This window comes from Neovison vison, chromosome 6 (assembly GCF_020171115.1).
Source record: "Neovison vison isolate M4711 chromosome 6, ASM_NN_V1, whole genome shotgun sequence".
Lineage (NCBI taxonomy): Eukaryota > Metazoa > Chordata > Mammalia > Carnivora > Mustelidae > Neogale > Neogale vison.
This window is the reverse complement of record NC_058096.1, coordinates 59615329-59641459: the sequence shown is the minus strand read 5'-3', so window position 1 is coordinate 59641459 and position 26131 is coordinate 59615329. Positions and strand designations below refer to the sequence as shown.

The 26131-nt window shown below is 37.4% G+C and overlaps 1 protein-coding gene across 1 annotated transcript; it reads left to right on the top strand.

Moving 5' to 3' along the window:
* Positions 1-2879: 2879 nt before the first annotated feature.
* Positions 2880-24828, top strand: LOC122910424 (cell surface glycoprotein CD200 receptor 1-like). Its single transcript, XM_044255055.1, has 5 exons — positions 2880-2943; positions 16361-16420; positions 19150-19464; positions 19585-19833; positions 24304-24828. The coding sequence occupies exons 1-5, from the start codon at positions 2880-2882 to the stop codon at positions 24429-24431; spliced, it is 816 nt and encodes a 271-aa protein (XP_044110990.1). The 3' UTR covers positions 24432-24828.
* Positions 24829-26131: the final 1303 nt, after the last annotated feature.

Sequence of the window (26131 nt, the reverse complement as noted above, 5' to 3'; positions counted from 1 at the left end):
TTTTTTTTCTATGTTTCCTACCAAAATCATGTATCAATTCGTTTAAGTTCTACTGCAAAACTTGTGTAAATAATCTCAGGAGAATTCAAAATTTACGTATGTTTTAATGGCTGTGTTATAAACTGTATATCTACCATTTAAAATTATATGTTGAAAAATAGTTCAAAATAATTTTTTGGCAATATTTTCTAGTTCTGAGAAAAGATTAAACATATTTGTTTCTTTAAGAAGGGAATTCGGGTAAATTGGAAGGGGAGGTGAACCATGAGAGACTATGGACTCTGAAAAACAATCTGAGGGGTTTGAAGTGGTGGGGGGGTGGGAGGTTGGGGTACCAGGTGGTGGGTATTATAGAGGGCACAGATTGCATGGAGCACTGGGTGTGGTGAAAAATAATGAATACTGTTTTTCTGAAAATAAATAAATTGGAAAAAAAAAGAAATAATTTTATCAGAAAACTTTAGAGCATTGTATTGACCATAAAAACAATTAATGCTCTAGAATGATGGTGTCCAATATGTTAGTTGGAAGCCACAAATGCTGTTGACCACTTGAATTGTGGCTATTCTGAGCTGAGATGTAAGATGTGGCAAATTATCTTGGGAGATGGTGAGTATGTGTGTAACTGGCTCTCTGCAATGGTAGGAATGAAAATGGCACTATTAGCTTGGAAGTGTATTAGTTTTCTAGGGTTGCCTTAACAAAGTACCACAAACTAAGTGGCTGAAGCAACAAAAAATTCTGTGTCACAGTTCCGAGGGCTAGAAGTCCAAGATCATGGCATTAGCAGGGTTGGTTCTTTCTAAGAAGTATTTGATACAGTGTTTTTTTTAATGCTATTTTTATTTGGTTTGAGGCCCTAGTTAGAGGTCTGTCAGTTCTTCTTCTTGAACACTTGATTAAGTCCACCTCTCAACCACTTCCTTATTAGAGCTCCCATTCTGGGACACCATGCACCTGCCCTGATTGCCAGGACCAACACCAGACAACTAGGGACCACCCTTGTGCCCTGATCCCATGAAATTATTCAAACTGACCAATGCATGAGAACTCAGGGAATCTAGTGAACTCTGCTCTACTGCCATACATAAGCTTCTCCCTACAGTTCTCACTGTTACTCTGAGCCCAGTTTATTTTCTGTATGGCCCTGTATGGCAGCCTTATTTCATTTGGAATTGTCACAGAGTCTGCCTTTCATTTATTGCGAGTGTCATTTGTTGAGTCCCACCATCAAAAAACAAACAAACAAACAAAACAACAAAAGAACAAAACTTTCAATCTTTTAAAACATTTGGCACTGTGAGCAAGAAAGCATCGCTAAGACTCCTTACTCTTGCATAGCTTCTTGGGGCTCTATTTTGGGTTTACTAATTTACTCCAAATCACCAGAAGAAGAGCTTGGGAAGGAACTGTTTCCTGTTGGTAAGTGGGAGTTTTAACCTTGCAACTTACTGCTGTGTCTGCTGGTGGTTTCCACGTATCTCCTTACTCAGATATTCTTGGTTTTGGAAGGTTAATAAAAAACAAGCAACAGTCCTCAATGGTTAAATTCCACAGGCTAGTTACTAGCCCAGGTGGCAGTCACCTTGGAGCAGTGGGAGTGATAGGCCACCTGAGCCACACTTTCCAGGGTCCACCCTTAAGCTGTGTTTTCAGTCTACTGTAGACTGAATATATGTGTCCCCCTCATCCAAATTTACATATTGAAACCCGTTTTTCTAAAAGGCAGTATTTGGAGTTGTAGTCTTTTGGAGCTGATTAGATCATAACGACAGAACCTTCACGAGAGGAATGAATGCCCTTATAAAAGAAATCCTAGAGAGTTAGCTCTTCCCTTCTACCACGTGAGGACACAATGTAAATCTGTTTCTTGCTTTTCTCTTACCTTCTGGTGGTTTTCTGGAAATCTTTGGAGTTCACTGGGTTGCAGAGGATCTGCCTTGATCTCTCTCTTTATCTTTATATGGCATTCTTCCTGTGCATGCATCTGTGTCCAATTTCCCTCTTTTTATAATGATACCAGTCATTGGATTAGGGTTCACCTGACTCTAGAGTGGCCTTACGGTGACTAATTACATCTGCAATGACCCTGTTCAAAATAAGATCACATTCTGGGGGTACTGAGGGTTAGAATTTCAACACATGAATTCTGAGAGGACAAAAGTCAACTCATAACGGGAAGTATTTATCAAAGCCACACATTACTCCTATCATGTGATCCTCTGGTTTTATTCCTGGTATACATGCAAGAAACAAATGCATAAGTAGATTAAAAGATATGTACAAAACAGGAATGTTCATGGAAGATTTATTTGTGTTAGTCTTAAAATAAAAAATCCAAGTACGCAGCAAAATGGCTGAAAAAATTATGGCATGATCAGATTAGAAAACCACTACACAGTATTACAAAAATGAACTATGAATACTGTTTTTCTGAAAATAAATAAATTTAAAAAATTTAAAAAATGAACTATGTAAATAATTTTATTTATATGGAATTTAAAAACTGGAAAAATGGTGATAGATATCAGAGTAATATTTCTCTCTGGAGAAGGGCTATTGACAGAGAATAGCATGAAGGAAATTTCTTGAATAGTGGAAACGGTCTTACCTTGGTTTTGGAAACCATTATCTGAGTTCATTCACATATAAAAATTCATCAATCTGTACACTAAATATTTTTGCATTTTGCCATATGTAATTTATGCATCCTAAAATGCTGCTTTCTAAGTAAATTGCTATATAATTTATTGTGTTACTTCAGTACTGTGGGAGAACCAATGATCTTAAGTATTGGCTTTTTTGCTTCATTGCTTCATTGCTCAACAAAACTCAGTGACATTTCCTGTTCTTGGCTACTTGGTGGCTAACCACTCCAAATGCATACTCTGGGGAGGATTTCAACTTTGAGAGTAGTGATCTCTATCAATATCATCATATTTGGTAAGTATGATGCTGTAGCATTTTCAGCAAAATGTAAAGCTGTATTTCAATATTGACATGGAGGCTTTTTAGCCACTCATAAAATGTTTTCTAATTTGTCCTAGTAGCAGTGATAAATTTGTATATTATCCAGCAAACCTTCATATTTACCTTATGCCATTTGTGCAAGGACTAGTTGTCTAGCTGAGTCCAGGGTAATACTAGGGGCCCTGGAATGGAGTGAAACTGAACTTGTGTGACTAGACAAAATGCAGTGTTTCCTTCAGTTTCTAGGTTTGTATTTTTATTGTCTCCCTGAATTCTTATTTTTTTGGCCTTATATTTATTAATGTGTATTTTTTCTCCTTTGATATTTCTAATGTTTCTAGCACACAGGCTAAGAAGGAAACCCTATGTTTCCATTTGGGGTTGTTAAATTTTAAAATAGAGGCAAAAATGAATGGGTAAAATTTGTTTCATAAAATGAGGATCAGAGAATATAAGAATATATAAATGATAAATAATTACTTGAAGTCAAGGATTTCATGGCTATACCAGAATACTTTAGATAAAGGGAATCTTATCCCACAGCATGAACAGATAGAAGAAATGACTAGAGTGACTAAAATTAGAGAAGTCTTAGGTGGAAACAAACTTGAATCCATTCTGTGTTCCTTGCAATTATTGCAAAAAAAGTTCCAAAACATTCTGAGAAACACTGTTTTTCACATTTCCATATTACGTCTAGTTAAGGGAGAAGAGAACCAGCTCTTAGGAGAAAGAAGAGTGGGAATGTAAGGTGAGGAAAAGGTGAAAGAAATTGGAAGGGAGGGGAGAACACTTGGGAAGAACTCAAAACACAGGGAATAACAGAACTGACTCATGACAAGTGCTAGAGAAGTATTGAGACATGGCAGGAAAGAAGAGATGGCAACAAAAGGGTGTAATTGAAGAGTGTAATTAAAACCAGTTAATGTAATTGACTCCATTCCCTGTTTGAAAGAGAATAAACATAAGGTTGCACAATGTATGTGATAAAATTAAACATGCATTTATTATAAAAAGATTTTTTTTTTAAATTTTAAGACCCCCCCCATTTTTTAAGGGCAGTTTTATGTTGACAGCAACCTTGAGAGGAAAGTAAAAGATTTCCCAAATCCCTCCTGACCCCACCTGTGCATAGCCTATATCTCATTATCAACATCCCCACCAGACTTTTACATTTGTTATAAGTGGTGAACCTGCACTGACACATAATTGTCTCCCAAAGTCCATAGTTTACATAGGGTTCATTCTTGGTGGTACATTCTATAAGTTTGAACAAAAGTATAATAACACATATCCACAACTATAGTATTATATAGCATAGTTCCACTGCCCCCAAATTCCTCTGTGTTCTGTGTATTCATCCTAGCTTGCCACTAAACCATGAAAACCACTAATCTTTTTAGTGCCTCCACAGTTTCTGCCTTTTGCATAATATCAGTTAGAATTGCACAGTATGTAGCCTTCCAAAGGTTTTTTTTTTTCCACTTTGTAATATGTATTTCAGTTTCCTCTTAGTCTTTTCATGGCTTGATAGCTCATTGACTTTAGCTCTGAATAATATTCCAGTGTCTGGATTTACCTCCGTTTATCTGGCCACTTACCTACTGAAGGGCATCTTGGTTGCTTCCAGGTGTTGACAATGTTGCCATTGCATTGAGTAAACATGAATAAAGTTGTTACAAACATCTGGGTGCAGGTTTTCATGAAGACATACATCTTCAATCCCACTGGGTAAATACCAAGCAATGCTGTTGATTGATCATATTGTAAGAGTATGTTTAGTATATTAAGAAACTGCCAACCTATCTTCCAAAGTTGCTGTAGCATTTTTCAATTCCACTGGTAATCATTGAGTCCATGCTGCTTCACAACATTGCCAATATTTGGTTTTATTAGTGACCGCTAATAGATTTTGGACATTTCTTGTATTATTGATGTCACTCATTTCAATTGTATATAAATATACTCTATCTAATTAAACAGATATAAATGTATTTCTATGTTGTATATATTTATACTTAGGTTAAATATTTATATAATATATAAATATATCTGATATATTTATATAGTACATATATAATATAGAGAGAGCATAGAAGTATATACCTAAAGAATATGTCATTGTTTTATTATTTTGAATAAACTGTTATCTATTAGATCAATTAAGAAGAAAATAAAATCTATTATTTTTCCTATACCTATTTATTCTCCAGTACTCTTTCTTCCTTTATGTACATCCTAGTTTCTTGTTACATTATTTCCTTATTCCTGAAAAACTCTTAACATTTCTTGCAAGGCAAGTCCACTGGAATCAACTGACCTCAATTTTTGTTTGCTTGAGAAAGTCTTTTATTTCTCTTTCACTTTTAAAGGGTAAGTTCATAAGATATAGAATTCTAGGTTGCAGGTTTTTTCCCTCTTAACATTTAAAACTGGATGTTATAAGCAAGTAATTAATCATTGACCACTACATAAAAAACTAATGATGTACTGTATGTGATTAGAAACAAACTGAGGGTTTTAGAGGGAAGGGATGATGGGTTATCCCAGTGATGGGTATTAAGGAGGGCACATATTGTATGGAGCACTGAGTGTTATATGCAAACAATGAATCATGGGACATTACATCAAAAACTAACAATGTACTGTATGGTGTCTAACTTAACATTAAAAAAAAAAAAAAAAGAACTGGGGCTCCTGGATGACTCAGTGGGTTAAGCCACTGCCTTTGGCTCAGGTCATGGTCTCAGGGTCCTGGGATCAAGCCCCACATTGGGCTTTCTGCTCAGCAGGGAGCCTGCTTCCCCCTCTGTCTCTGCCTATCTCCCTGCCTACTTGTCATCCCTGTCAAATAAATAAATAAAATCTTTAAAAAAATTTAAAAAAGAAAAAAAATAAATAAAGCACTAATGATGTACTCTATGTTGATTAATAGAACTTAATAAAAAAATAAAATTAAAAAAAATTGCAAATGGCAAGATTTCTTTTCTTTTTGATGGCTGCATTATATCTATCTCTCTCTCTCTCTCTATCTATCTATCTATCTCACACAGGTCTTTATCCATTCATCTGTTGATGGACATCTAGGCTCTTCCCATGTTGTGAACATTGCTTCTATAAATATTGGGGTGTACATGCCCCTTTGGATCACGACATTTGTATCTTAGGGTAAATACCCAGTAGTGAAATTACTGGGTCATAGGGTAATTCTATTTTCAACTTTTTGAGGAACCTCCATACTGTTTTCCATAGTGAAAACCAACCCGCTTTCCCACCAACAGTGTAGGAGGGTATCCCTTTCTCCGCATTCTTGCCAATACCTGTCGTTTCCTGATTTGTCAATTTTAACCATTCTGACTGGTGCAAGGTAGTATCTCACTGTGGTTTTGATTTGTATTTCCCTGGTACCGAGTGCTGTCAAGCACTTTTTCATGTGTCTCTTGGCCATTTAGATGTCTTCTTTGCTGAAATGTCTGTTCATGTCCTCTGCCCATTTCTTGATTGGATTATTTGTTCTTGGGGTGTTGAATTTGATAAGTTCTTTATAGGTTCTTCATTGATTTCTTCTCTGATCTTTATTATTTCTCTTCTCCTACTGGGTTTAGGCCTTATTTACTGTTCTTTCTCCAGTTCGTTTAGGTGTCAGGTTAGATTGTATATTTCAGACCTTTCTGTTTCTTTTGAAAGGCTTGTATTGTTATATACTTTCCTCTTAGGACCACCTTTGCTTCATCCCGAAGATTTTGAACAGTTGTTTTTTTCATTTTCATTTATTTCCATGAATTTTTTCAATTCTTCTTTAATTTCCTGGTTGACTCATTCATTCTTTAGTAGGATGCTCTTTAGCCTCCATATATGAGTTCTTTCCAACTTTCCTTTTGTGATTGAGTTCTAGTTTCAAACCACTGTGGTCTAAACATATGCAGGGAATGATCCCTTCTTTTGGTACTAGCTGAGACCTGATTTGTGACCCAGGATGTGATCTATTCTGGAGAATGTTCCATGTGTACTAGGAGAGAATGTCTATTCTGTTGCTTTGGGTTGGAATGTTCTGAATATATGTGGATGTCCATCTTGTTCAGTGTGTTATTCAAAGCCTTTATTTCCTTGTTGATCTTCTGCTTAGATGATATGTCCATTTTAGTGAGCAAGGTGTTAAAGTCCTATACTATTATTGTATTATTGTTGATGTGTTTCTTTGATTTTGTTATTGATTGGCTTATATAATTGGCTGCTCCTGTGTTCAGGGCATAGATATTTAAAATTGTTAGATCTTGTTGGACAGACCCTTTGAGTATGATATAGTGTCCTTCTTCATCTCTTGTTGTAGCCTTTGATTTTTTTTAAAGATTTTTATTTATTTGACAGACAGAGATCACAAGTAGGCCAGAGAGGCAGACAGAGAGAGAAGAAGGAAAGCAAGCTTCCCGCTGAGCAGAGAGCCCAATGCAGGGCTCAATCCCAGGACCCTGGGATCCTGACCTGAGCCAAAGGCAGAGGCTTTAGCCCACTGAACCACCCAGGTGCCCCTATAGTCTTTGATTTTTAAAATCTAATTTGTTTGATATAAGGATTACCACCCCAGCTTTCTTTTGAAGTCCATTAGCATGGTACATGGTTTCCACCCTCTCATTTTAACTCTGGAGATATCTTTGGGTCTAAAATGAGTCTCTTGCTGACAGCATATCGATGGGTCTTGTTTTTTCTTAATCCATTCTGATACCCTGTGTCTTTTAATTGGGGCATTTAGCCCGTTTATGTTCAGGGAACTACTGAAAGATATGAATTTAGTGCCAGTGTATTTCCTGTGAGGTGACTATTTATATTGTCTCTGTTCCTTCCTGGTCTATGTTACTTTTAGTGTCTTTTTTTGCTTAGAAGACCCTTTCAATATTTCCTGTAGGGTTGTTTGGTTTTTGCAAATTCTTTCAGTTCTCATTTGTCCTAGAAGGTTTTTATTTCTCCTTCTATTTTCAATGACAGACTAGCTGGATATAGTATTCTTGGTTGCTTATTTTATCATATTAGTGCTCTGAATATATCATGCAGTCCTTTCTGGCCTCCCAGGTCTCTGTGGATAGGTCTGCTGCAATCTAATATTTCTATTATTGTGGGTTACTGACCTCTTGTCCCAAGCCCCTTTGGGGATTTTCTCTTTGTCTCTGTGATTGTAAGTTTTGCTATTAGATGATGGAGTGTTGACCTATTTTTATTGATTTTGAGGGGAGTTCTCTGTGCCTCCGGATTTTGATGCTTGTTCCCTTTTCCAAATTAGAGAAATACTCTGGTATAACTTGCTCCAATATACCTTCTGCCCTTCTATTTCTCTTTTCTTCTTCTGGGATCCCAATTATTCTGATACAGTTTCATCTGATGGTATCACTTATCTTTTGAATTCTCCCTTTGTGGTCCAGTAGTTGTTTATCTCTCTTTTTCTCAGCTTCTTTATTCTCCATCTTTTGGTCTTGGTGTTACTATATACATTCCTCTCAGGACTGCCTTTGCTCTGTCCCAAAGATTTTGAACAGTTGTGTTTTCATTTTCGTTTGTTTCCATGAATTTTTTTGGTTCTTTAATTTCCTGGTTGACCCATTCATTCTGAAGTACGATGCTCTTTAGCCTCCATTTATTTTACCTCTTTCCAACTTTCCTTTTGTGATTGAGTTCTAGTTTCAAAGCACTGTGGTCTGAACATATGCAGGGAATGATGCCAATCTTTTGATACCAGTAAAGACCTGATTTGTGACCCAGGATATGATATATTGTGGAGAATGTTACATATGCACTAGAGAAGAATGTGTATTCTGTTGCTTTGGGATGGAAGAAACTGCCTCCCAAATTTTAAGGAAAGGAAAAAAAATACACACACACACACACACACACATATATACACATATATATGTATATACACACACAAAACATAAGGGTAAGTATGATGGAATATGACTGCAAAGATGAAAATTGAAAAATATTTTTAAAAAGGAATTGATAAGAAGTTGGTTGAAGAAAGAAAGAGAAACATTTTTTTTTTTTTTTTAAAGGGAGAGAATGTGTTCAGGCAGGAGCCTAGAACAAAGCCAGACACTAGATTTAGGGTATATTTTGGTCTGTTAGAAAAAACTGTATCCCTAAAATCTTAAAGAGTGAAAAACTTGCATATATATAAAAAAATAAGATTAAATACAATGGAGGGATATAACTTGACTGTAAAAATGAAAATTAAAAAAGATTTTTAAAAAGAGTATTGGTCAGTTGTTTCTTAAAATAGGAAAGAGGAAAAATTAAAAAAAAAAAGAAAAAGAAAAAATAAATAAAATTTAAATATTTAACTTTGAAAGACTAAAAAATCATGGGATAAAAAGCCATGAATTCCATGTGCTGTATTTCCCTAGCACTGGAGTTTTGCAGTTCTCATTGATCAGCTGGATGCTCTTTCTGATCTTCTGGGGGATGGGCCTGTTGCAATGATTCTCAAATATCTTTGCCCAAGGTGGAATTGCACTGCCCTTGCCAGGGGCCAGGCTAAGGAATCTGCTCGAATTTGCTCTCAGTAGCTTTTGTTCTTTGAAAGATCTGTACAGCTTTGGAGGACAAAAATGAAAATGGTGGCCTCCCAGTCTCTGGCCCAGAGATGCCAAGAGCTCAGGGCCCCACTCCTCAGTGCACCCTCAGAGAAAAGCAATCAATCACTCCTGTCTCCCTGGTCTCTGGCCACACTCTGAGTTCACCCAGCTTGTGACCAAGCATTTCTATCTGGCACATGACCCCATTTGTCGTCTCCAAACCCAGCAGATTCCTGCAGCACACTTTTGTGCTGCTACTCCTGGTGGAGGAAGGAGAGTCTCCCTGGAACTGACACTTGTGGGGTTCCTGCTCAAAGAGCAGTGGTCTGACTGTGACTTGGATCATGGTTTATGGAAACCCTGAGCTGAAAGCCTACTCCTTGTCTTTGTCCTTGCAGCTGGTTTCTCCACTCTGAAACCTGGGAGCTCTGCCACAGTTAGGCACCCCTGGTCTTTCTGTGACTCCAAGGGTCCCAAGACCACACTGTCCCATCAAGGATTCCACCCCCCACTTATTCACTGGAGTGATGTCCCCCCATGGAACAGACTTCCAAAAGTTCCGATTTTGTGCTCCGTTGCTCTATCACTTGCCAGGAGTTGGCCCCTCCCCCATGGTCTATCTTCCAGTATATCATCTCTGATTCACTAATCTGCATGTCCTACCTTCCAGAAAGTGATTTTTGTTCATAGAATTGCTGATAGTCTTTTCTTTGATCTCCTGTTAAGTTTGAGGGTATTCAGAATGGTTTGATAACCACCTACCTGAATTCCTGGGACCAGATGAAATTTAGGTCTCCTACTCCTCCACCATCTTGATGCTCCCCTGTTTGACATGTTTTCATGGTTATCCCATAATCCTTGGATATTCTTTGTGTGGGGAGGATTTGTTATTTGCTTTTTATTTTTGTTGTTGTTGTTGCTGTTTAGTGTTCTCTTTGCTTTTCAGTTTTGGAGGTTTATATTGTTATATTCTCTAGCTTAGAGATTTTTTCTCAGCCATAGCCAATTTATTAATAAGCTCATCAAAGGCATTCTTCATTTTTGTTACAGTGTTTTTTATTTAATTTTGCCAACTTTGCCTTATGTATTTTGAAACTCTTATTAGGTTTATGGGCAAATCTTGTTTTATTGTGTTTCACTTCATTGCACTTTGCAGATATTGTGGTTTTTAGAAATTGAAGGTTTGTGGCAATCCTGCATGGAGTAACATGATCAGCACCATTTTGCCAAAAGCATTTGCACACTTTGCCTCTCTGCATCTCATTTTGGTAATTCTAGAAATATTTGAAAATTTGTTATTACTTTAAATTTGTTGTAGTTATCTGTAGTCAATGATCTATGATGTTGCTATTTTAATTTTTTGTTGTGTCACTAACCATGTCCATAGAAGATGGTGAACCCAAATGACACATATGTGTGTGTGTTCTAGCTCTATCACCAACTGGTCATTCCCCATGTCTCTCTCCCTCTCCTCAAGCCTCTTTCTTTCCTGAGACACAACAATATTGAACATGAAGCTCAAAATGACCTCTAAATATTCATGTAGAAGGAGGAGTAACATTTCTCACTTTAAATTAGAAGTTAGAAAGGATTAAGCTTAGTGAGGAAGGCATGTTGAAAGCTGAGACAGATCAAAATCCAATCCTCTTGACCAAAGTAGTCAAGTTGTGAATGTGAAGGGAAAATTCTTGAAGGAAATTAAAAGTGCTACTCTAAGGAACACACTAATGATGAGAAAATGAAACAGCTTTATTGTTAATTTGGAGAAAGCTTGAGTGATCTGGATAGAGTGTCAAATCAGCCACAACATTCCCTGAAACCAAAACCTAATCTAGAGCAAGACCTTACTCTCTTCAATTCTGTGGAGGTTAAAAGAGATGAAGAAGCTTCAGAAATAAAAGTGGGAAGCTAGAGGAGGTTGGTTCATGAGGTTTAAGGAAAAAAGCCATCTCCAAACCATGAAAGTGCCATGTAAAACAGCAACTGCTGATGTAGAAGCTGCAGCAAGTTATCCAGAAGATCTAGCTCAAATAATTCATGAAGGTGGCTACAATAAACAATAGATTTTTAATTGAAAGGAAACCATCTTATATTAAAAGAAGAGGTCCTAAAGGACTTTGTGAAATTCTATTGCCTTTTTCTTTTCATGTATATTTGTGCTGTTCGCTCTCATTTTCAGAATCAATGAGTAACAATGAGACCTCTGCTGTGTTCTTGTAATTGGTAGTTTTTGGGGGGTGAGAGTATGTGAAGAGAGTATATATTTTTTTCTTTTTTTTTAATTCTGCTTTTATTTCTTTAAACACTCTCCATACATTTATTTTATACCCTACATTTAATAATTCTAAACTCAGAAGTTCTGAATCTTATTCTCCTGTTTAGGAAAGGGAGGGCAGCCAATAAAAAGTACATTATCTCATTTTGTAGTTGCACCCCCCCCCCGTGTTTTGTAACTTTGGAATATGAACTCATAATTATGTGACTTTGTGTCTGAGAACTGGGTTATAGAAACCTGGTGAAGGATCATCGTTTTCCATTATGATAGCTAACCTGAGTCTTTACTCACTGCTATGGACTGAATATGTCCTCCAAATTTCATATGTTGGAATGTAATCTCCAATGTGATGGTATTTGGAGACGAAAGCTTTGTGAAGGAATTTTGTCATGAGGGTGGTTCTTTTGATCAGTACTCTTACAAAAGGAGACCCAAGAGAGCTTGCTTTATGTCTTACTCTCCCCTTCTGGCCCTGCCATATTAGAATACAGTAAGAAGGCAGCTGTCCACAAGCCAGGAAGTGGGCTTTCACCAGACACCATATCTGCCGGTGATTTGATCTTATACTACCCAGCCTCTAGAACTGTGAAGAAAAAAAAAAAATGTTTGTTATCTAAGCCACTCTGTGGTGGTTATTTTGCAGGAGGCAAAACTAAGATGCTTGTTTACACTTGATTTAGTTATATAAGGCAAACCATACCCTCTTTGGCTGCCCTTTCATCTTATCCCAGGTTAAGGTTTACTTAACTTTTTTCACAAATCCTTTAGGTCAGAGCCTCTTCATTGTCATTCTGGCCTTGCTAGTGTTTATGGTTATTCACTTTCCTGTGACTGTTAACTGCTGTCACCTTGTCTTGGTACTACAGAATCGTATCACCCTCTCTATGGCCAGCACCACTATACCACAGATGGTGTGCACCTCCTTAGTTAGTGTGCATGGATAAGAGTACTCACTTTATTCTGATGAATAGGGAGATGGCACACAACCCTGAACACTTCAAGGTAATTCTCTAGTGTAAATAAATGGAAGACTTTCAGAATTCTGTCTGTTTTTGTGGATTTAAAAGAAGACACAAAATCTTAAGACTTCTGCCCTGAGAAGGAGCTAGAGGGAATGGAGAAGGAATGCATCTTTAGGAAAGGTCTTAGAAACCTACCAGAATCACTAGCTGGGCTGACAGGTGAAGACCTTTTTTTCCCTGAAGCCAGTCAGTAAAGACAAAAGGAAGTGACAGCTTCCACAAATGTGAAGACCTTAGCAATGCAAAATTCCAAAAAATTAAAGAAAGGTGACATCACCAAAGGAAAAAAAATAAAACTCCAGGGTCTAATAACAAAGAAATGGATATCTGCATGTCTGACAAAGAAATCAAAAACAGTCTATGTAAGGAAGCTCAGTGAGCTGTAAGAAAACACAGATAGACAACAAAATAAAATCTGGAAAACAGTACATGAACAAAACAAAATTTCAAGAAAATGATAGAAGTCATGAAAAGAAACACAAATTCTGAGGCTGAATAATGCAATGACTTCATTGAAAAATTCAATATAGAGTTTCAACAGCAAATTCATCAAGCAGAAGAAAGAATCAGTGAATGTAAAGACATAATTTGAAATCACCTAGTCAGAGATAGAAAAGCAAGAACAAAATAATGAGTGGTGAAATTCTATGGGTCTTATGAAACACCAATAAACAAAATAATGTGAGCATTATGGGAGCCTCAAATGGACATAAAAAATAATGGAACCCACATCTAATTTAAAGTGATAATGAGAGACAACTTCATTAAACTTTGGGGGCAATGGGTATGGAGAATTAACATCAAAATCCAGAAGCCCAAATACTTGACTGACCATAAAGGAATCTTCACTGAGATACATTATAATCAAATGGAAAAGAGAGACTTTTAAAGCAGGAGGGGATAGGTGACTCATCACATATAAAGTAGCCCCATAAAACTAGAAGATTTCTCAGCATAGACTTTACAGACTAGAAGAGTGGGATGATATATTCAAAGAGCTGAAAGAAAAAGCCTGGCATGGAAGAATACTTTATTTGACAAACCAAAAATAAAGATGAGATAATAACTTTCCTTGAAAAATAAAAGCTGACAAAATTTGTCAGTACTAGACCTGCTTACAAGAAATTATAAAGGGAGGGCACCTAGGTGGTTCAGTTGGTTAAGTGTCCCAGGTTCTTGGGATCAAGCCGACGTTGGGGTCTCAGCTCAGTGGAGAGTCTGCTTCTCCCTCTCCCTCTGCCTGCTGCTCCTCTTGTTTGTGCTCTCTCTCAAAAAAATAAATAAAATCTTAAGAAAAAAAGAAATCCTAAAGTGAGCTCTTCAAGTTTAATGACAGAATGCTAATGAAGACATATGAAAAATATGGAAAGTAAAACACATTGTTAAAGGTAAATACATAGTCGAGTTCAGAATAGTCTAATACTCTAACAGTGTTGTGGAAAGCACTTTAACTCTAAAACAAATATCAAAAAGAAAAATATAAAAAATAACTATAGTTATAATAATCTGTTAGTGAATGCAAATTGGTATATCAATAAAATAAAAAGGGGAGAGAAGTAAAAGCATTGAATATTGCGTGTAATGAAATTAAGTTTTAAGCAGCTTAAAATAACCATAAGGTGTTTCATATAAGCTTTAGTAACCACAAATAAAAAAATATTTGGTAGACACACTAAAGATATAAAAAAAGGAATCGAAGCATACTGCTATGAAAAACCAGCAAATCACAAAGGAACAGAAAGAGAGGAAGAAAGGAACAAAGGAACTTCAAAATAGTCAGAAAACAATGAACAAAATGACAATAGTATGTACTTACTTCTCAGTTATCCTAATATAAATAGAATAAATTCTCCAATCATATGGTATATAGTAACTGAATGGATAAAAATCAAGATTCAACAATATGCTACCTGTAAGAGACTGACTTTAGCTCTACAGATACAATAAGCTGAAAGTGAAGGGGTGGAGAAAAGTGCCCCATGCTAATAAGAATAGCTATTCTTAATTTAGAGAAAATAGACTTTAAGTAAAAAAAAATGTAACTTATGGCAAAGAAGGTCACTATCTAATGGTGAAGGAGTCAATTCATCATAACACTTGTAAATATTTATGCATCCAACATCGGAGCACCTAAATATGTAGAGCAGATAGGAACAGAACTGAAGGAGAAATGGGCAACAATACAGCTGTTGTAGGGAACTATAATACCCCACATTGAAAAATGGATAGATCATTTTGACATTAAATCAGTAAGGAAACACTGCACTTGAACAACACTGTAGACCTGTAGGCCTGACAGAGATGTACAGAATGTTCTTTCCAAACACAGTAGAACGCTATCTTCTAAGCACACACAGAATATTCCAAAAGATATATCATAGTTTCAAAAGAAAGGTTTTTATAAAAATCACTTCAATAAATAATTTTTCAGAACCCGGCTTTAAAGTACATTAGGAGTACTTTGTCAGAAACTTTTGTAGAACCTAAGTGAAGGAATGCATGTGGATCTCAGGAACTATGGAATTAGAAATGAGTAAGGTGAAGAGTATCATTATCTATCTTTCTGCTTCTTGTTCATTCTTCCCAAGATGGATATATTAATCAGTTCCTCAGAGAAACAGAATAATAGAAGGAGAAGGAGAGAGAGAGAAGGAGGAGGGAGGAAGAATAGGGGGAGAGAGAGAGATATTTATTTTAAAGAATTGGCTCACATGATTGCAGAGCCTTGGCAAGTCCAGAATCTTCAGGGTGAGCCAGAGATAGAGACCCAGAGAGCAAAGAAGTTTGAGTCTGAGGCAATATGCTGTAGAACTCACTTTCCCAGGAGGCCACTCTTTTTTTTACTAGCAGCCTTCGACTGATTGGATAAGGCCCACTCACATATGGAGGGTAATTTACTTTACTGAAAGTCTACTCATTTAAATGTTAATCTTTTCTAAAAAATTACCTTCACAGAAACATCTAGAATATTGTTTAACTGAATACTTGGGAACCATGTCCAAGCCAGGCTGACACATAAAAGTAGCAGTCACAGTAGGAAAAATGGGGAAAAAAAAGGATGAATTATTCCTCTGAATCTCGTTCCAAATTTTCCTGAAAGTAATCTCATTTGTGCAGCTAGGTGAAGCCCACCAGTAGATAAAACAACTTTAATCTTGGGGGTGGCATCTGGAGAAAGCACTACTCAGCCCAGCTCGTGTGAGGTACCCATGATGGGCCAAACCAGTGGCTAGGAAAGAGGTGGAAGCAGGGTTATCTTGGACAGAATAATGATCAAGTGTGCAGCATAGTGTCCCAGAAGCAGGAAATAATTGATTAAGAAGTTATAATGTAATTTTTAAGTGTTAACATGTTTTTCCACTTAATGATGGAATGACATCTAATTTCTGTTTTGCAAAGCTTTTCATGGAATTCAGTTACAGTTAACTGATTTTCTATCATGGTGTCTGTAAGATTTGTGGATACATAGTGGTTTGCACTTTTAGGCACCTAAATTTGATTTCTTTTACTTTTCTCTGAATATTTTCTAGCTTCAACACATAGTTCATCTGTGAAAGGAAAGGAGAGAAGGCTCACACTTCCTGCAGAAGGTAAACTGATTTTTAATTTTTTTCTAGAATCTAGCACTAAAGGGAATAGATGTGGAATTGCCTTAGAAACATGTCTGATGGATGGGTCAGGAGGCCAGACATGAGCACAGTTGAAGAGTGTGGTGAACCAAATGCTGCAATGTGGGGGACCCTGTCCTCCTCCCCCAAGGCAGTTCAATTCCATGTGACTATTCTGGAGTTCTCTCTCTATCACGCCCTGTGCCAGGCTTTGTGGGGAGAACAGAGATGAGCAAGGTGAGCTAGACTGCTAGAGCACCCTAAGGGGCTCAGTTTTATGGGGGAACCCAGAAATAAATACAGATGCATATAAAGTAGGGGAGATAAGCCCTCACATCAAGTGTGCTGGGAATGTAGAGGAGGGAGCGTGATCACCAAGGCTCTGGGAAGGCATCATGGAAGAAGCAGCATGTGAATTAGCTCTTAAAGGAAGAGGAACATTTTCATAGACAGAAATGCTGTGCAGGCATCCCAGACTGCAAGGACCATTGAAGGAAGACCTAGATACGCAGTGATGCTTGCTGTTTCCTTTCTGAAGTGTGGGGGCAACAGAGGGGTGATAAGATTGCCAAGATGAGTCAATTTGAAAAAGAGGAGTTTCAAAGCCAGCACAAAGACATGCCAGTGTTTTCTTCAGGCAGTGAGAGATCTCTGAAGGGTGTCAGAGTGGAGGGGATCACCCCTGTGTTACAGAATCCTGGACCTGGCTGCAAGGTAAGGTGAGAGCTGAGGAGAGGAGAGTTTTGAGACAGAGAAGATGGGGGGAGTCTTCTGTAGTAACCCAGGTGTGGTGATGGGATCTTAAAGTAGGGTATGGCAGTGAGAAGAGAAAGGAAAAGGGATTGTCTGTGTGCAGAAGGCTGCAGGAGACTGGAGGGGAGTCAGAGACACAGGATGCAGCAACGCTGGGACATCGCTGCTGTTCTGGAGCAAATATGAGAATCTACCTGCTACCCCTCTGTGAAGGGGGAGGGGAAGTCACCATAGCTGATCACAGGGCTGTGTGGAGATTATATTTGTTGGACCAGGGCCAACCCATTGAGTGTGGGGGAGGGACTGGGCATTGGCAAATTATCACAACAGGTATGAAAAGAGGAAGAAGAGGATTAGGAAAAGGTGAATAACAGCAATCAGGTAAGAAGTCTCATTGAGAGTGAAGGAGGAATGCTGGAGGGTCACAGAGTGGAGCAAGGAGAAAGAGCAGAGCAGAGCATGGTGTGCGGGATCCTCACTGATGGAGCTCCTTCACAGGAGACGATGCCCTTGTTACAATGCACACGTTTGATTGATCAGCTCGTAGGTTCCTTTAAAATAATAGAGCCAGATCTTGAGAATAAGTATCAGGCAAAATATGAAAGCCTAAGACTGCTCAGAAGCTGAAGTGCAAACAGAGAACACACTCAACCTGCTTCTCATCAGCCTCTTCTCTTTCTGGGTTCATCTTCTGCATCCTGCCCTCAGGCACCTGTGTGCTCACCCACACCCACCTCTAGCTGATCTCCAAGCCCCTGTGTTGCTGCTCACCTCTAAGCCTTAGCCAAATTGCAGGCTCCCTGTGCCCGGAGTCGGGACACACTTGCAGTGGGGGAAGGAACATGTATTTAACTGCCTCTCAGGTCTGCTCTAAAATCCATCCCCACTTACTTCCTATAGCTATGGGATCTTGATTTGGCTGTGAAATTCAAGGGCTTGAGTCCATCACAGAAGAGGCAAATGAACCAGAGGAGGAGAGGAGAGACCTCACATGCCCAGTTTAGCATTAGGAATTTCATCCACATAACACTTTGCTCCACCTCAGCTGGTTCTGCTCCGATTAAGGTGATGAGCTCGCTCCCACTCACCCGGGTTGCAGGTATGTTGTACCTGATGCCCCAAACCTCTCTCAGCAAAGCCAGTCACGGATGCATTATGAGTGTTTATGGGAGAGCTGGAGCTTCTAGATTGGAGAATAATTTTAGGTTTCAGAGTTAATTTTTTATACTGAAGACGGGCAAAAGCAGTAACCTTCTTCATTTAATACTCATAATTAAGTAAAACATAAATAAGATCTGTAAACAAAGTTCAGGGTTGGACTGTTTGGCAGTCCATGAATAGGAAGGAAGAAAGGAAGGAAGTTGATTTTACTGACTTTGTGAATCTCCAAGTAAAGAGTAGCTTAAGAAAGTCCAGTCTGTTCAACCTGAATGTCATCTGATAGTTTTTATTTGGGTTTGTCCAAAGAGGTACCCTTTGGTATAGGCATTTCATTCTTCTACTACTGATTTATTGTCTCTGATCAAAACTTAGGACAAAAGCACATCATCAATTTTTCCACTTTCTGTGGAAGGAGCATGAGTTATAAGATAAGTCTAATAGTTTCTTAGACTGAAGGATTAGACTTAGATGTCTTTGTCCTTTAATTTATATTGTGTTTTCTTGTTTGTTTTCAATAAAACCTCTGAGGCAATTTTAAGACCTTAAAATATTTTTCACACATATAATAAATGTAGCTTATCTAATAATACAAATATAGGAGAAAAACATGTTCATCTTTGGATTAGGTTTAATGCATTATACACATTTTGTGCATGTTTAATTTTTTAATGTAAGCCTAATATTTTGGAATAGGGTGCCCAGCAAAGTCATGCGTTAGTACACTTTATGCAATATATTGTGGAAAATGTAACACTTTAATCCAGCTTTTCTTTCATCATTCTTGTGTGTGTGTCCAGCTAAATCTTCTCTGTTCGTACTTGTGGATACAAAGGCTGTGCTCCTTTGTCCTCCTGACAACTCCACAGCTTTTCTGGTAATATGGACAATAAGCCCCAGAGACCAGCCTCCCTGCACTAGAGCCCACAGGAGAGACAACAATGAGACCAGTGAAAGAAACTGTACTGATGAGAGAATATCCTGGGAGTCCAGACCTGATCAGAATCCTGCCTTTCAGATTGACCCCGTGGCCATCACTCATGATGGATGTTACAGGTGTGAAGTGGCTGCAGCTGATGGGCTTTTTGGTCATACATATTACCTCCGAGTGTTAGGTAAGGAGCACGACATATTGTGGTACGTCACATAACCAGACCTGGGATTGAATCAGATGTGTCTCTGTATTCCGTACCCCATGTGTTAAGCCTGAAGTATTTTCCCCTGAGTCTCTGCAGTGCCCCCCAAGGTGACCCTGTTTCGAGGCAGCGATGGAACCATCGTGTGCAGGGCAGCTGCAGGGAAGCCATCTGCACAGATCTTCTGGACCCCAGAGGGAGATTGTCACACTGAGGAAGAGCCGCTGGGCAATGGTACAGTGACCGTGGAAAGTAAATGCCGCTGGGAGGGCCGCCAGGTGTCTAATGTGTCCTGCTCTGTCTCCCATGTGACTGGCAACAAGAACTTGAACTTCACCTTGAATCAAGGTAATCACCTGGGTTTTTGTTTCTCTTTGTTTTTTTTTGTAGTGTAATGAACTTGATGCTTAGCATTTTCTTCCATAGATTATGAGTAACCAAGAACAAAATAAGAAAACTTGTACTACTCATTTGAAGATATTCTCTAAAACTTAACTGGGTAATTAATTCCTTAGTATGCTAGGGAAATAATTCTTATTCCTTTATCAAATAAAAGAAAGAATTTAATAACTTCTTATCTCTACATTCTCTAAGTACCTTTTATTCTGGAAGCCACTAAAATTTTGTTAACTTAATATCTATTGATTTTTACTTTGAGATTAATATTCATATAAAATGGCAATAATTTTATATAATATAACAATACTGATTCTGTACATAGACAAGAACAATAACTATTCCCTTCTTGATTTTTATAGTTTATGTAGTATTCCCCACTTTTTGTTAGTCTGAGTAGGAAACAAGTTTTTGTCCCCCTCTTTTGCATTCTGAAACCTATACATCAATTCATTTGCCAAATATTTGTTTATTGTTATTATGTGTTTGAAGCAATCATGTAAAGATGAAAAGACAAGGTGCATGTCTTACATCATTCCAGGATGTATAGCCTGGTGATTAGTAGCAAAATCTTTGGTATAATATGGCTTCTCCTTTACCAGCTATGTGATTTGGAATGATATTTAATCTCCTGTCTCATGGCTTTTTAAAAAATTGAAGTATAACTGACATATAATAATAAATTAGTCTTAGATATATAACTTAATGATTTGATATTTGTATATATTGCAAAATGATCACTACAGTTAGTTTAGTGAATGTCTCATGATTTTTCTTCATTTGTTAAGGGGATGATAGAACCTACCTCACAGAGTTATCATAATAATTAAAAAGAAGAATATATTTACTTAACATGATAGCTATCACATACCAGCTATTACTGGTATCACATACCAGTAAAATTTACTGGTACTCAGTAAATTTTAGCTACTTTATTTACTCTACTGACAAATGTTAGCTTCTATATTAATAAATATTAGCTATTATGTTTATTATATTAATATAAAATAGCTATTATATTCATTATAATATTATTAAGATCATCATATCCTATTAATTATTGTTCATATCATCTCTCATATTAAATTTTTTTGCAACAGCTTTACTGAGACCTAATTTATATACCTTACAATTCACCCATTTAAAGTGTACCACTTAGTGATCTTTGGCACATTCAGAGCTGTGCAACCATCCCCACAATCAATTTTAGAATGTATTCATCACTCCAAAAAGAAAAGTCTATCCTTTAGCCAGCACTCTATAATCCCAGAAATCCTCCAGCTTTAGGTAGCCACTAATATACTCCCTGTCTATAGATTTTCCTATTTTGGACATTTCACATAAATGGAACCCTATAATATAGGACTTTTGTTACTTGCTTCTTGCACTTGGGGTAATGTTTTCAAGCATCCTCAATGCTGTAGCATGTACTAATACATTCACTTCTAGTCATTATTTTCGATCTTGAATTTCCCACCATCTCTATGTTCTTATTTTATACTTCTTGTCTCTAGACATATGCATTTATCTGCAGTACCACCTGACTTTCCTTTCCATAGATCAAATATTCAACCTATACTCTATACTTGTTTCTCCCTTCCCATAACCTGAGAGACTTGGCTTCAGTAATTACCCTTGCTCTCCTTTGTTCAGTCTTTTTTATTCCACAGATCTTTTCCCTAAGGCTGACTATATGGATCTGCCTCTTTTCCTTCTGAGTTTAAAAGTAGATGCTATGTAGTAATACGTTATATGTTAATAATTTTTTTTAAAGTAGATGTTGTGCATTCTTTAAACTCTTAGCTCTTGCCCTTCACTCACCCAAGACTTTTGAAAAAGAAGGATCTACCCTCATTGTCCCTTCTATGGCACCTCACATCCACTCCTTAACTCTTTTGTATCTCTCTGCACGGAAATGTTCTAATGAAAAGCTAAAGATCTCTCAAATGCCAAGCAAAATATAAAATTTTAATATGTAGTTACTAATTAGCCTTGTGATATTTGATATGGTCTTTCCTCTCTTCTCACCTATTTTCCTCCCATAATCACTTTGTTCTCTTCTTAACCTTCAGGAAACTCTTAGCCTCCTTAAATAGTTTTCCATCTCTTCATTCTATGAAGGAAGGCATTTCTCTGAGTTCCATCTTAAATAGGAGCTGAAAAGAAAATATTTTCTTTTCACATTTACCCCTATTCCTTGAAGGACCTCATCCATACATATGGTCGCAATCGTTGCCTAATTCTTGATGCTCAAATCTCTGTTTTTCGTCCAGATTTCTCTCCTTGGCTATGCCAGGATCAAAGCCAATTTCCAACTGAATGGGCTTCACATGCACTTGAATGTACCAAGAGCACCTCAACTTACATATTCCTAAAAAGGAATTCCTCTTCTCTAACCCTTCATAAGCTCCATACTTATATTTTGCTTTGATAAATGACTCAAGCCAGAAAATTAAAGGTATCGTACAATATCACTCTCTCCTATTTCCCATATTCAAAATTGGTCACTATGTTCTGCTGATTTTATCTTAATTTTTTTTCTTAAATCTGTATTTTTTTCTTTCCTTCATATTTGTTGAGCTTGTGGTCATCTCTCACCAGAATTATTACAATATTCTTGCAACAGGTCTCCTGGCCCCTAACTTACCTCCTTCTACTTTATCACCTAAACTGTTACCACATTGAGTTTCCTAAAATGAAAAACATGCCCTTCCCTACTTAAATGCTTGATCTGTCACTCTCCTTAGTCTCATGTCTTGCTAATCTTTAGCCTGTACCCCATGCATGTGGACCTCTTTGGACTCCTCAAAAGTGTTTATCTTTCTTATTCTTCTGTACATGCAATTGTACATTGTACATGCAATTTCTACCTCTTCTCCAGGTACTTCTTTCCTCATCCTCTCTTCTTCCAGTTGCTCAATTCCGATTTAAGTATTTTTTTTTTAAGATTTATTTATTCATTTGAGAGAGAGAGAGAGATAGATAGAATGAATAAGGTTGGGTGGAAGGCAGAGGGAGAGAGAGAATCCCTGCTGAGCACAGAGCCTATTGCGGGGCTTGATCTCACAACTCTGAGGTCAGAACCTAAGCTGAAATCAAGAGTTGAACAATTAACTGACAGCCACCCAGGTGCCCCTCCTACTGAAGTTTTAAGGCTTAGAAACTGGGCTAATTTTTTTTTTTCACCCTGCAGTTTGGTTAGTTGCTCCTACTTTGAGCTCATGTAATGCCTCATGCATGCCTCAGAGTACTTCATAGCACTGGAATTGACTATAACTTCTCTGACTCCCACTGCAGGATAAACTCTTTGAGAGTCAGAACTATATTCTTCATTTCTATATCCAGGGTCTGACATAGAGCCTAACATACACAAAATAGCTACAGAATTAGGTTCAGATCATCACAGACTTCATCTCGAAGTACCCCACTCTATGCTCTACCACATTTGATTTAAGTTAATGAGTTCTTCAAATTTTTGTTCAAATTGTTTCTTTCCCTTGGGAAGTTCTTCCTTCTTTTCTTAACCTTTTTAATCCTGCTATTGGCAAGGCCAGTTCAAATCCCACTTTACCCTAACCTCCCAGTTGGGGTTGTTTCAGCGTTCTTACTTCTGAGATGATTTATAATCTGTAATGATCACTGAGCAATATTTGTTCTCTCTTAAGTGATTTTTCATTTGTATGGCTCTGATGGCTCCAGTTGGATTGTGAGTCTTTTGAGCTCAGGCTGAGACCATGACTTCTTCTTCCCTGACAGTGCATAAGAAGGAGATTGTCTGACATACTTCTAGTTTAGTATTTAAGCAACTCATTTAACAGGGTGACATGATTTTTGGAGCCAAGAGTCAGAATAATACTTAAAGTTTACTTGTGGTTGCCATTTTCATAGTAGAAATAAACTTCAGAATGATAGTCCTACTTAGTCTCATTTTACCTTTTCAACAATTCTTGAGGCCATCTTTTATAGATGAATAAATGAAAGTAAAAAGACATAAATACTCAGTTAAAGGGTGACAGCAACTCAGTGACAAAATTACTTCACTGTGTGGAAAATAGCAGATAGTGCTAAAAATATTAATAATAGTACCCTAAAAGACTAACATTTACACAGGAAGTTAGAAAGCATATTTCCTTTTTTCTTATAAAGTTGGGATGTATTAGCAATATTTACTGTGCATTTATTAATTTAGAAAATATTGAAAATCTACCAGGTTACAAAACACAGATATAGTTTCTAAACTCTGTCATGAAAGAATATCTTAGCTGCATTTGAATTGTCGTCTAGAAGATGGATTGATTACGATAGTCTGTGAACTTTTAAGAATATTTTAAATGCCTCTTTTAAACAATTGACCCTACTTTTTACATTAGAAGGAGCCTTGAAATGGCTCCTTACCTCTGCCTGTGTTGCTTGTATTTAAAGGTGTCATAACTCTGGAATTTCCAGCATCAGACTTACTGATCATTCTCTATGTGAAATTCTCTCTGTTCTTGGTTATCCTGGTCACCGTGGGATTCATCTACTTCAAGAAAGCAAATGATTGCAGGTAAAAGAGGAAGTCTAAAAAAATAAAGATTTATCAGAAAGAAATCATCATTGTAAGGCTTTAAGTTTACAATGTCCTAGGAACAGCATGATGGTTTTTTTTTTTTGTTTGTTTTGTTTTGTTTTTGTTTTGTTTTGTTTTTCACATAGTTTGTTCCCCTAGCCCTTTCTTTGGTATATAATCTTTGTTAACACATGGAAGCCCAGGAAGAGATGCCTGCAGCACTGGGGCAAAAGCTTCTATTTCATTACAGTGCTTTCCTGAGAGATAGCCTGTCCTGGGGCACCCTTCCAGAATTCTGTGGGGGAAATGAAGTTCAACAGGTGCTTCTTAGGTGTTCACTCCCTAGTTTATCTGTCTCTAAAAGCTTGTATTTATTGTGCTAATTATATATTTTATGTTTTTTTTTATAGTGCATGAAAATTGAAAAATCTGGAAGTCAATTTAGATTTGATGAGGCATCATGAAGATCAGACCTGGGGTTTAGCGTCTAACTCAACTGCTCCTGTTACTATTTGCTACCTTTGTGTTTATGTGAATCACTATGATAGCTGTAAAATCCTGTTTCAAACTCTTAGCAAACATGTATTTATACATACGCCAAGGCTTGCTGCCTGCCATTATAAATGCCTGGGATGACTCATCTACCTTCCCCTTCGCCTTACTGAGTTCTTATTTGCAAACAAGAAATAGCCCAGCTTCTTAGCCTAAAGAGGAAGATGGCTCAGGAAATGGCAAATTACAATGCTTTGCAGTTTTTCTACACTCCTTTGGGTTCTTTGGATAGTGCTTTCATCCTTGTTTCTTGTTTCCTCTTGTTTCCTCTGCCCTTTTAAGATGCTAAATAATGTTGCAATGTCAGAAGCTACTACAAACACTGCCTTCTGGTTGACCTGTAGCCAACTTCCCATCCCTTTCTTGCTTGCTAGCAATTAGTACATGTTTGGCCTGATAATTGAAAAAAAGGCCAGAAGTCATTTTTAGTAGTACCTTTACTGCTGAAGGAATTTTAAGTGGATCCTAAATAAAGAGCTCTTAGAGTCATTGGAGACTATGCTGAATGTAACCTCACTTTTAGAGCTCCACTGTCTCAATTCTTTACTATCTGTACTCCAGGTTGAAATGGATTAATGGTAGGAAGGTTAAGAGTTCTTGGTGAAATCCCAACATCTAGGGCCACTGTAAACTGGAACCCTATCTTCATCGGTACACATGGTAATTCTATAGTAAAAAGTATCCTTTTATTTAAAGGAAAAATTTCTTGTGTAAGGTGGCAGGTGATTCAAGCAATTACTTTTATTTTTAGCAAGTCTCAGAAGGAGAAAATGAATGCATACTACTGTCTGGAAGATAATATATAAGTAAGATAATCTAATTGTTGAAACAAACAACATCCTAATCTCAGTGTATTCATACCACAAAAGTTTAGTTTTTGCTCACTTCATATCATAGGGCAGGTTAGTGGATCTAGGGGAGGGAACAGGAATGGTTCTGCTCTAAGGTAGCACTTTATCCTATAACTCTGCCCTTCTCAAAGTGTTCTCCATTCAGCTGGTGAATGGGAAAAAGAGAGAATGAGGGATTTTATATAGGAGGTTTTTATGAGCAGGGCCTGGAGTAGTAAGGACATTTGCTCATGTTCTATTGGCTAGTATTTGTCACATGGCCACACTAACTTCTGTGTAAGTTGGAGAATGTAGTGGA

What these genes read in the sequence shown, in the direction of transcription:
- LOC122910424 (XM_044255055.1), top strand. Translation starts at nt 2,880, where the DNA reads ATGCATACTCTGGGGAGGATTTCAACTTTGAGAGTAGTGATCTCTATC. An exon ending in TATCAATATCATCATATTTG is followed by an intron (nt 2,944 to 16,360) that starts GTAAGTATGATG and finishes AATATTTTCTAG; the next exon opens with CTTCAACACATAGTTCATCT. An exon ending in GAACTTCACCTTGAATCAAG is followed by an intron (nt 19,834 to 24,303) that starts GTAATCACCTGG and finishes TTGTATTTAAAG; the next exon opens with GTGTCATAACTCTGGAATTT.